At 41.7% G+C, this 12,175-nt stretch overlaps 1 protein-coding gene across 2 annotated transcripts in view; it reads right to left on the reverse strand.

The window, feature by feature from the left end:
* Nucleotides 1–297: 297 nt before the first annotated feature.
* The window catches only part of LOC141019049 (uncharacterized), a 34,169-nt gene continuing 22,291 nt past the window's right edge, over nt 298–12,175 (reverse strand). For both annotated transcript variants that reach the window (XM_073493824.1, XM_073493823.1), the window contains exons 2-8: nt 11,275–11,326; nt 9,976–10,056; nt 7,503–7,621; nt 5,875–6,010; nt 4,850–4,874; nt 3,359–3,439; nt 298–2,583 (exon numbers count right to left, since the gene is read on the reverse strand). In XM_073493824.1, coding sequence (XP_073349925.1) covers nt 1,727–2,583; nt 3,359–3,439; nt 4,850–4,874; nt 5,875–6,010; nt 7,503–7,621; nt 9,976–10,056; nt 11,275–11,319 — 1,344 coding nt within the window. In that variant the 5' untranslated portion in view covers nt 11,320–11,326 and the 3' untranslated portion in view covers nt 298–1,726. The remainder of the gene's footprint in view (nt 2,584–3,358; nt 3,440–4,849; nt 4,875–5,874; nt 6,011–7,502; nt 7,622–9,975; nt 10,057–11,274; nt 11,327–12,175) is intronic.

The following is a 12,175-nucleotide window of genomic DNA, read 5'->3' on the forward strand; positions in this document are numbered from 1 at the left end:
GTCATCTTCAGTGCGTGATAGTACCGACCTCAATGGAAATATGAATGATCCAGCTGAGCTACTTAGCACCTGTACCTTCCTGTCCTGTGTCACGTGAGCAAACAAAATCCTCCTCTTTGAGAAGCAGAACGCTGTTCAAATGAGCCACAGCAGCATTGTAGTGATTCAGGTGTATCTATATGTATATATAATTGTGCAACATAGAGATGTGGAACGTCTGCATACAAAAGTGTTTTGTTTTGTGTTTATGTAAAACTGTGAGTAAAACTCTAAAGAACTCAGACACAATTAACAAAGTAATTCTAAACTGTTTTATGAACAATATTCCAGTTAAAATCCACAATTAATCCATTTTATACCAAATTACAGTGATAGAAATAATAAAACACTTCAGCAGATATTTTTGATCATCCACAGTCTTTTCTCACATGTTATATGGAAGTGGCTCTCAAACTCGGGTGCGGGGCGGGCGAAAAATATGTGGTGAAAATAAGTTGAATGAACAGGATTTATGCAGGGAAAATAAACAAACAATGGTCAGCACAAAAGCATCAGCAAACTCTTACAGCACTAAAATTATTTTTTTAGTTGTTGCTTCCCCTATGATTGTTAATGATTGATAAAACTTGTGGGGTGGGAGGCGTGAGCTTTATTCGTCTTCTAAAGGGGGGCCTGAGAGAAAAGGTGTGAGAACAACTGTTCTAATTTTACTGTAAAATTATATCAAAATATTCTATATATGGAGATCAAATATAATTGCATTTCCCTGTACTATTTTCTAAATGCAGTTTCAAAGCTTTTCCCACAATGCCAGGAGGTATAATTCTGGTGGAGACATACCAAATCCTGTTACTTTAAACTATGTTTCGAGTCTAAAATACTCAAATAGTTTGACATTTTGAAAAATACCTTAAATGAAGAGATCAATATCACTCACATGTCATATGTACCAGTTTATTTCTTTGTGCTAAGCTACCTGAGAATGGCATCAGTTTTCTCATCTAAGCCTCAGCGAAACAACAATTAGGGTATTTCCCAAAATGTCGAACTATTAGTGTAAAGCTTTTGACACTAAAACACACCCTGCAGGCTTAAGAAACTATTCTGACAATACCCCCCCCCCAATTTTTTGTATCTCAGTGGTAGTTACAGCCTTGAGTAGCAGTGGCTAAGAAAGTAAAAAAAGTATCAAAGGCTGTTAAAACTATGACAAATCTTACTTTTTCTAATTAACATTTAATTACCCCAATAAATCATCTCATCGTTACTGATTACTAATATTTTTTTCCCAAAGCTATAACATCTGCATATTCTGCTCTTTGGCAAACGATGTTAAATATATTGAACATCTTTCGCTGATGAAGCACAGAACAAATCTGAAGGCAGAGAGACATTTGATGATGAGATGATGTCTGCGTGCCTGCAGGAGGGCATGTTGAAGTTCTCAGCTTTGTCCACCAGAGGGAGGAAGTGGATTTTTATAGTCCCTCAGAGCTGCTGTCAGTCCACAGCTATAAAAGACCTACAATATAAAGCATGTCTCTCTCTTTGGCAAAGTGAAGTGAAAGGTTGGATGCTCAAAGCCAAAACCAATGTAATTAGATGATACCAGATGGTGGTACATTCTCTTTTACTACTCATTAAGGCAGCAGTGCAGCATATAGTGTCTAATGGAAGGCACAAATATTAAAAATGATAGGCTTCAGGCTAATGAGGGAATCTCTTCTTACATGACAGAGCAGCACTGACAAGTCTTGCGCTTGGAAGTGCCTCCTCCTTCTGCTATACTGGGTAAAGATGAATTATGCAGCCCCTTATCACCCTCCTCTCCCTGCACTTTAACTCCTGCGGCCCCATTTCCTTCCAGGGGAACGTCCTGAAACACTTGGGGTTGGGACTCTTTCCCTGCCTGAGGTGTAGCAGACATTTCAGGGCCAATGACATGTTCTTCTCCCTCCTCTGTGATAATCACTCGTTCCGCAGTGAGCATGCCCTCGAGGTCCTCTTGGCCTTGGTCGGTTGTAGAATCAGCGTATCCCAGGAACACAAGAGTAACAGGGCCGTCCTCCAGGCTTTGATCCTCCACGTGATCTACTTCTCCTGCAATGTCTCTAACCACCATGATGCTTCCGTCCTCTTTTCTCTCCTCCCTTCTTCCCATGCTTGCAGCACAGTCCTCCATCCCCAGCTCAGCTTCCAAGGCGTAGCTTCTAGAGCTGTCTGAAAGTGTATTATCCTCTGCTGACATGGCATGACGGGTAGAAAAAGACAGGACTTCTCCCTCTGGGGATCTGCTGGCTTCTACATTCTCTATCTTTGTCTCTGCCTTATGTGGCGTCACTGTGACCTCATCCAGCAACACTTTCATCCCGACCCCATCAATGACGTTCAAGATCTGCCCGAGCTCTTCAGTTGAGGGTTGACCTCCAACCCCACCGACGGTGTGGATACTTTTCCTGCCATCGTCGAAGATGGCGGTAGCCATTGGAGCACCAGCCGGTGAGGACACGGGGGCCACTGACCTGACGACGGTGGCACCTGTCCTGGGGTCTCTCTCGACTTGCACTGCCAGTGTTCCCATGACTGTAATAAAGGAGACAGAACAGACTTTAAATCTAGATGATAAAATTAAGAGGGAATACAACTTTAAAGGTTATATTACAGATAAATATTAAAATTCTCTGCAGTTGAAGTCAAGTCCTTGTTTTTATCTAATCAAACTTGTTGAACTTTCTTAAATGTATCATAGGCATGGGTTTAATTAAGAGGTGAGAGGTAAAAAGGTTAATTCCAGGTCAGGATCAGAGCTCTGTGTATCTAATGTGAGCCGGCACCATAGACAATATATAGAGACACGATCCGCAACTGCAGCAGCTCTTTGCTCTACACAGCCATCCAGCGGGCATAAAGAATTAACGAACAGAAATAATAAAGTGGGCTAAATATAACATTGTTTCCCAGGCTGCTCACCTCAGTGCCATCGTTAAGTTGAACCCCGAGGGCAGAGCCATATTAAATAAAGGGGTCATCATTTGCAAGAGGAGAGAAGACTAGACAGATAACTGATGATATTCTGATGTTATGTAGCTGAAATGTCTTATATTTATCATATTCCACAGTAAGACATTTGGCGTCTGTTACACCACTGCTAGGTCACATAATCACAAAGAGCTGTAGTTAGACGGGACCTTTATAAACTCATCATGTGACAGTTATTAGAGCTAAAAAACACTTACTCAACCAAATTTTAAGCCAAAAGTACTGAACATATGACCACAGTATCCTTAATCTGGTAATTACACCATGCTCTATACTGAGCATCCTTTTACAGTTACAACAGTCTCCTCTAGAGCCTCACCTGATCGCCCATCTTGTCTACTCTCATGAAACATCCTTTGTGCCATTTGTATGGAGAAGTGATCCTCAGTCTGTTTATTCACTGAAAAAGAAAACATACATTGTTGTTACATTTATATATCATATTTGCTTAGAAATCAGTATTCTTGGTGTTTTTGTTTTGATTTGTGTAATAATTTGCTGAACATTTTAATTACCAAATAGAAGAAATTCAAGTCTAGCTTCCTTACTCCATGATTCTGTATGTTAGTTGAACTACTGACTATGTGTTGTGATTCAAAGCACAGAGTAATGAAGTGTTGAGTGTACAGGACCAGCCGTTCCTGTGAGTTTTGACAGTCTGATTATTTGCTATTATCACAACTGAACCCATGAAACAGAGACAGCTAATGATAGCTAGGCTGTCTCCTTTGTTATAATGTGAGGCGAACACAACACTCAGTGTGTAGAAGGTGCCAACTGATGACACTTTCTAAGGTTGAGCTACATTTCTATCTTCCACTTTCCGATTGGAATACAAATGTAATGTACAATGAGTCCTCTCAAATGGATCAACACTCAGGATCAATACTTATTTGTATTTACTGCAGCCGGCAATAGCAACTGGAAGGTTAAGAGACGAAAACGAAATCAGAATACCAAAAGATGAGCAGGCCGCAATGTCAATACAGAACAGTGTTATCTGCTCACAACACTGGCTCCTAAATGTCTGATAAACACTGCCAGGGGAAACGCCTTCACGGAGGCCAAAACCTTAGACACTGTTTCCACAAATATGCCAATTTTTCTGTGAAAAAAACAAACATTTGCTCAATAGCTGCAGTATCGTCATAATTTCCTTATGCAAAAACTGAGGAGAATTAAAATTTAAGCTTATTGTTTTTAATTTTCTGTTAAGCTTTCAAATTAAAGAGTGAAACAAAGCTTTAGGAGGATTTAAGATGCTAATACGACTTCAGAATGAATCCCAATTTCAACCCAACATTTTTTGAATGAAGTCTGGAGGGAAGAAATTCATTAGTACGCTCAATTTATTAAAATATTCAACTGCGTTGCAATGTTTAACTTTAGTTCTGGCCTGCGGGCCACATCTAGCCCAGAAACAACCTCTGAGTGACCCATAAATCTGATATTTAACTCAATATGTCAACTACATATATAGTGTCTATGTCTCAGGCACACATTTCAGATCGGCTGAAAAGCGTTGGGATAAATATTTTGCTCTCTTGGTGTTCTTGTCCAGCAGAGTGAGTCATGCAGGCAGAATGTAAGTAATGTTGTAACAGTCAAAGTAGAGCTGTTTCTCAGCCGCGGCTCCATTCTGTCACCCTGATTTCGATGACTATTCTTCATGCAAAGACTTAGTTATGGTAAATTATCATCTGTCAAGAGAGAAAAGATTCTCGGCAGGCACAGTCATGAGTGTGACAATGAGGGGATGGAAGCTGATGGTAAGCTGATGACGACGATTACAGCCCAGCTGACTCCTTACCTTGTGCGTCCTCGTCAGTGCCAGCCTGCGGGCGAAGAAAAGAGACAATTCTAAGTGCTCTCCATGGTCGGACACTTTAAACAGACACTGAGTCTGCAACTTTAAACACATACCTCCACTCCCCTTTCTGGAGCCCTGCCCTACTTGTGCCCTGCCATAAATATTTCACAGACATCTTTAGAAGTGTTGAACCGAGCTGAGTCCCATCATGTTAAGAGATGCTGAGGTTATTTTGCCTAACAACAATTTCAGTCCTGCTGTTGGTTGCCAGTGTTAGACTGAGCTAAATGTGGGCTGTACAGTTAAGCCAAACATTTGGTTGTGTAGAGTGCAAAGTTCATGTGCTGCCATATGATGCATTTTCTTGGTGTAAGAAAAACATACAATGTATGATAAATACAGGCTAATCTTCTTGTATTAAACAATAAATCCCGGTTAACTTTAGGTTACTATGGAAAGAATCTAACTAAGAGAAAAAAATTTATAAATGTATGATTTTCCTGAAAGAGAACATTTGTTTCATTCCTCATCAAATTCAGTGTAAAGCTGTGGTTTGATTTACTCATGCAGCGCTAAATCCTTACGTCGTAGCACTGTTCTCAATGTTTTATTCATGATACATAATTGGAAGCACTCACATCCCAGCTGTACAGGCTAGTAGATTATTTTCTGTTTGTTGTACTATTTATTTATTTAACGCTCAACTGCCTGGGATGTGGCAAGAGACCAAACTGAATATCATTGTCATCCTCTGACCTCTATTTCATATTCATAAAATAAATGAGATTTAAAAAAATTCAGCCTTTTAAAGAGACTTTTAGCTAAAGGGGGGCTTGGTGTTGTTGTTTATTTTCTCAGTGCCATTACAGCAGCTCAAAACATAAAATATTTTGGGGCTGTTTATTTATGTCTCTTAATTTTCAAACTTCAAGTAAACCTGTAAAATGTTACACCGAATATGACGAAATCTCTCAGAAGTTGCTATTTTGCCTGTGTGTGAATTTATGATACTCTGTCTATCTCACCTGATAGTGTTTGTCTGCTCTGGCAGCGGTTGAACAGTTGACAGATTCTTTGTTTTCTTCTTGTGAGGCTTGTTCCTCTTTTCTGGCATCAGCTGCCTCCTCGTCCTCAGGCGTCTTCTGACTTTTGGTTTGTTCCCTGACACACAAACACACACATGCACACACACACGCACACACACACGCACACACACACACACACACACACACACACACACACACACACACACACACACACACACACACACACACACACACACACACAGGCTCAGACGTAATATGTGTCTACACAAAATGCTGCACATTAGAGCTCGTAACATAAATGATTCAGAGCAGCGCACCAAGAAAAAGAAACACTGGATACACTGTGTGTGTGTGTGTGTGTGTGTGTGTGTGTGTGTGTGTGTGTGTGTGTGTGTGTGTGTGTGTGTGTGTCTATGCCCTGGCCTAAAATCCATCACATCATCTGTCACATGGCTGCCTTCTATTTGGTCTTGTCATGGTTAACATTGAAGTGTATCTGTGACGAAAATACTGTACTCCCTGCTTCATGGCAAATATTTCCATCTTTAGAAATGCACATGTGATCTCTGCATATTTTCTTACTCCGTGCCAACAGAGTGCAACTTAAAGGTCGAGTGTGTAGGATTATCTGGATTTATTAACAGAAATGTAATATAATATTCATGATTATGTTTTCATTCGTGTATAATCATTCCACTGCAATGTTTCAACAGTTGCCCAGAAAGGACAAAAAAAAAAACTGCTTCTTAAGAGGGCCTTTTGCATTTTTCATGTTTTTAGCAGCCAACGTAAGGAAAGATGAGGCGAGGGAAATTCAGTTGGTTGCAATCTGCAGTGTCACCGCCAGATGCCACTAATTCCTACACACTGGGCCTTTACCAACACAAGTGCTCCAGTGCCCCCTATCATGAATGTCTTGAACACTATTAACCGCTTTCAACCAAAGCGAAACAAGTGCTGGTTCTGGGCTGGTACTAGTGCTGGTTCAAAGTTGGTTCAACCTGTGAACCTTTTAAGAACTGGTTTGCTTTTCCATGGGCATGACAGCCACTATAGAGTCACATCATTTGGTCACTGTATACAGCATGTCTCCAGTTTCCCAGTATTGTTAGGAACAACTATGTATCTGTGGAACCTGGAACAAATATGACAACATATGACTCTTAACAAGTGTTGCTCCTGGCTTTGCATGCCTCCAATTGGCATCCAAACATGACTGGTCCTCTGACCACTATTGCCTCGATTGGTAAAAATAGCTTAAATCTTTTTGTTTATTTTCTAATGGATAAGGCAGAACACGCTACACTAGCTCTGGTTTTCTAAAAATGGTGGTCATCAGCATTTTTAGTTGGTCCTTAGTCACAATAACCTCATGCCTAGGCCCTGATGTAACCAGTTCTTTGTTCTAGACCAGCATAGTGTTGGTGCCACTCAGCAAACACTTTTCCTGGGCTGGAGCCAGTTCTTTGGCTATCAAAACACAAAAACCATTTTCCAGAGTAGGCACTGGCTCCAAACCAGCACCTAAACCGCCTTGGTCAAAAAGATGTATATGACATTGTAAAGTTGTGATTGCATCTGAATAAAGCAGTTAAAATGAGGCTCACGTTTCTGTGTGCTGCTCTGCTTCGTCCTGTAGTGGTGGACGGGGCCTTGAGATGTCAGGCGATGCAAGGACAGGAGCTGGAGCTGTTTCACTGAGCCACTGCTCCCTCAAGTTCTGCCTCTGTAAGAGAATACAGAGAAAAAAATCAAGGAGAGTTCAAACTAAAGATCAGACAGACTTAACTTGCATGACAGCTGGAATCACGATCTTGTGATCATGTGATCTAAAAAATTAATATTGCCAGGCTTTTGTGCTTGTGGCCGAATACAGTGGTTGAACCAATCAGCATCTTATGAAGAACAACTGGCAGCTAAGTTTTTATTACTTTATCCAGTTTGTATTTTAGGGAGAGTGCATATTAAACAACAAGCAAATAAGAGCAAGCACAGACATGACATGTAATTTACAGAACAGTTTGCGAAAACAGAACAGCAAGGACAACCATAGGCAGAGACTGATTTGAGAAATAAGACGCAGTTAACACAGATAAGTACAGTAAGAACAGTAACACAAATTTTGGTCAAGCAAGAGAAGCAACTGTTTACATTTGAGCAAGAAATCACTCTTATTGCAGCCCCATACTCGGCTTTAACATGTGGAGAAACCCAAAACTTGACAGACCTACTGCCTTGTTAAGGTTGCTAAGCTATGATTGGACAGTTCTTGTTCTGGGGATGGGTCTTGAGTCAATTTTGTTGCACCATATTCGTAAACAGACATAACCAAAACAAACAGCACACCAAGCCATCTGCCTGTATTGACACACAGTCGGCCACCTGGCAGCAATCTGCCATTTAGGCTTCTCCACAGACCAAACTAGGCCTGGCCCTGTGGTGCTGCCATTTTGGATCTTGCTGAGGATGAGTAAGACCAGAAAGTGACAGTGAAAAGGTGTCACAGCTCTGCACCACAGCCCCGAGCCCCACACATCCTACTCCTGGAGTTAAAATACATCTGTCACTCTTTCCTGGCTGCGGTGTGAGCAGGAGTGACAACCTGAAACCTGACAAATGCTTTTTTTTCAAACACTTGAAGCCCCAGAATCTTGATAGATGGGACTCTCCACACATATCTGGGCCATGTATCCATGTACAGGCCCTGCTGTTGATGGGTGGGAGCAGGAAAATACAAATCAGCAGTAGTTGCAGGAAAGACGCTGAAAATACCGTCTTCTCCTTTGGGCTTCAGTAGAAGAAAGCAACACATTCTGCCTCACATTTAACCGCCACAGAGATGAACGAGACGTTGTGTCTTCAGGCAACACTCATTCAACTGCGGCGGGGATGGGCTGTCCCTGCCGCTAGCAATGCACTTACCCCGAGGCAACGGGTGGTTTGAGAAAGCAGAAATGTGTTGCACATTGTTGTGTGGGAGGCTGTTAGAGTGTGCATAATGCAGCACTGGGCTACAAAGATAATGTAATTTGTTATGTGTTGTTTATTTTGAAAAGAGCATGTCCTGAAGGGAACAGTGAAGTGGCTCTGTGCAAAGAATCCCCAGCTCATACAGAAATAATGTCCCTTTTTTCCCTCTCTATCATCACCACTTCCACTCTTGCAGTGGACATCCGGAGTTTTAATTTAGTTTATTTCCTCCAGTGGGCCGGGTTGACATAGTAACAAAGAATTTTTGGTTCTGGAGCAGGGATTCTAATGCATCATGCGCATGTAACTAAAAACTATTTGCTTATGTGTTGCCGGGAGTAAATCTGCGTCACATTGAAGTCCGAGTGACCCCACCCAGAACACTTGAGATAGGGCGTCGACTAGCGAGCCGCTAAGCTTGGCAACAGTCATAACACGTGAAATGAGGGTGGGACACACCGACGGTCAATTTATAACATGAAGCAGCTGTAAAAGAGGGAAAGAATGAAAACAAATCGATTGGGCCCGACCCTCAGTTTTCAAAGCTTTTAATGAAAAACATTTCAGGATGAATCCTTATTTGGTTTGCGGCCAAGAGATAGATGAAAGGATTTATACGACTCTTATGTCTGAGTGATAAATATGAAGCTACAACTAGCCGTTGGTTAGCTTAGCTTTGGACAAAAACTGGAAACAGGGAAACAGATAGCCTGGCTCAAAATCTGCCCACCAGCATGTGCAAAGCTCACCGACTACTGCATCATGTGTTGTTTTTTATCTGCATAGAAACCATGTGTGAACCAAGTGTTTTAATTTGTGTGTCTGTATCCTAAAGCACAGACTTTAGTGTAGTATAGGTCTTCTCGTCCAACTCCTGGCAGCAAAGCGTCATGAGCTTTTTTTCCAACATGTGTGCTGTTTGGTAGATTTTGTTACCAGGCCCAGGCTAGCTATTTCCCCATTTTCAAGCCTTAACGCTAAGCAAAGCTGACCCACTGCTCGCAGTAGCTTCACATTTATTGTACAAACATGAGAGTGGTATCCATCTTCTCATCTAACTCTTGGCAAGAGAGATTAAGCAAAAACTTAAATCCGTGTCATTTAAATCACCTTTTTCTGGGCCGTCTTAAACCGCTCCTCCTCTGTCTCCCTCCTCAGCTTCTTCTCTTCTTCCTGCTGTTGATGTCTCTCCTGGCCACAGAAGAAAAAGGGAAATCTTTGAAGAGGTAACGTGGGGAAAAAAAAGAAAATGCAACCCTCTTGGAGAGGATCGTTCCTTCCTGTCTGGGTTGCTGAAGTGTGTCATGAAGGAGAGGTGCGATAACTTAGCAGTTAAAGCACAATCACAGAGAAAACTTACTGAGACAGTGACATCTCTGTGAAAGAAAATCTCATATCACAGCTGATAAGGCAGTCAAATCCACTGCTTTAAAGTGTCTAATATAGTCTGAAGACTGAATCTGTACTCAATCCCAACGGCCTTTTACTTGACTGCAGCAACTTTCGCAGAAAAATTCTATTGATAGCGACTGTCTATGCTGCCTTGTGAGGATCTACGTTGTTTGGAAGTCATTTCTGTAGCCTGTATTCACACATAAAAGACAATTAATTCAATCTTTCCAGTAATGTTATCACTACTTACCCCTCCAACTCACACAAAGTCTTCCTGTAAGTTATCTCTTAACAGCAAAACACTTGAATTATTCCAAAAAGCGCTGGTTAATGTGAACTGAAACAACAGCTGTATTTCTTCTACTAACAACAGAGAGAACTTGATCCAAGAACTCTGTGCTTATGGTGGGTAACACCCGCTTTTTAATATAATTCTCTGGTAACACCCCTCTGCAGTCATGGTCCCTGAAGACAAGGACTTCTTCTGTGTGAAAGCAGAGTACTGAGAACGACCAAGAGAGAGAGGGGATATTTTTAGGGGATGTGACCGACAGATTACAGGCAGGCAGATACAGCTGGCAGAGTGCAGGAATGCCGAGAGAAATAGTTCAGTGACGCAGCACATTGCATGCATGCTGACACTGTATCTGTACTGTTAATGTAAGCTCCAAACATGCTGAGGTCCACTCCGGGCCTTCGCTGTCTCTGCTGAAGTGGGTCACCCGTGTTTGGGCAGATTTTTACGTTCGAGCGAGGTCAAGCAGCATCCACTCAGGCCCTGCAACCTTTCATTTCACAGTTCAGTGATTATTGGCCAGAAAGTTAACTGGGGAATGTTCTTTGCGTGTTCACTTCAGGCGGCGCAGATCAAGCGAGACCGTTCCACCGAAGTGACATAAGACAATGTTGGTACGGTGAGATTATTTTGACATGAGGTGAAAGGTCCAGTTGGTTTAAGGCAGACAGAAGTGGTCAGTAAAAGGGCAAATGTAAAGACAGACAGGAAGACGTTCTCACCACTATGGCTTGCAGCCTTTGTTGGTACTTCTCTGCCTCGTCCATGCTGGGCCTTAAAACAAATACAAAAGAAATACTTAGAGTTGGAAAGGACAGGGGAGCAATACAGTTGCAAACATCAAAATACAGCCAATACAAATGTGCTGCAAAACAGGGAACAGTAGAAATCAGCAGATCATATGCCTCATCAGAATACTGTACATCCAGAGGACTTTAAAACCTCTTAATAAAAAAAATATTGGATTAGACACATCATTTTTCCAGCGCTGATTATGAAAGTTGCAAAGGAGTGAAACACCTCGCTCCTTTCTCATCTCTGTTGAGAGCTGCACATGCACAGTATCCACTGGGTAGCCATCAGTTAGAGTAATCAAATAATGTTTTGATTTGCCATCTGCAAGGAAGGTTGAGTCAAAATAATCTACAGCATGTTTGTTCATGGTAACAAAGGAAAATGTCAGAGTGGAGCTCTCTGGCAGAGGAAGAAGATAAATCAGGCTTTGGCTACAAAAGCAATACTTGGGAGTACTTTCATGGGTTGTGGTCAATTGGTTGACGGTATAAAAATATCAGATTATCCCCTGCTTCTTTTTTATTTGGGATGATAGTGTGACCACGCTGATGAAAGTCTGATTCCCGTCATTCTTTGGGTGTGGTGTATTGGACTTGCATCCTCCACATTATGAACCGCACAGATTTGAAAGGAAAAGTCTGTTCGCCGCAGGTGATTCAGTGATGAGCCTTGACACTGTAAAGAAAAGTTTGGGGCACAAACTTCACCGGTTTTGCCTCCATGTTAATGAAGAGGCAAGTACTAAGGAATATTAATAGATGGAGGAACACTCACTCACTGAGATAGAAAAGAGGATGACTGATAAGTCACTGTACTGTACTACTTACA

This window comes from Pagrus major, chromosome 23, assembly GCF_040436345.1.
Source record: "Pagrus major chromosome 23, Pma_NU_1.0".
Taxonomy (NCBI): Eukaryota; Metazoa; Chordata; class Actinopteri; order Spariformes; family Sparidae; genus Pagrus; species Pagrus major.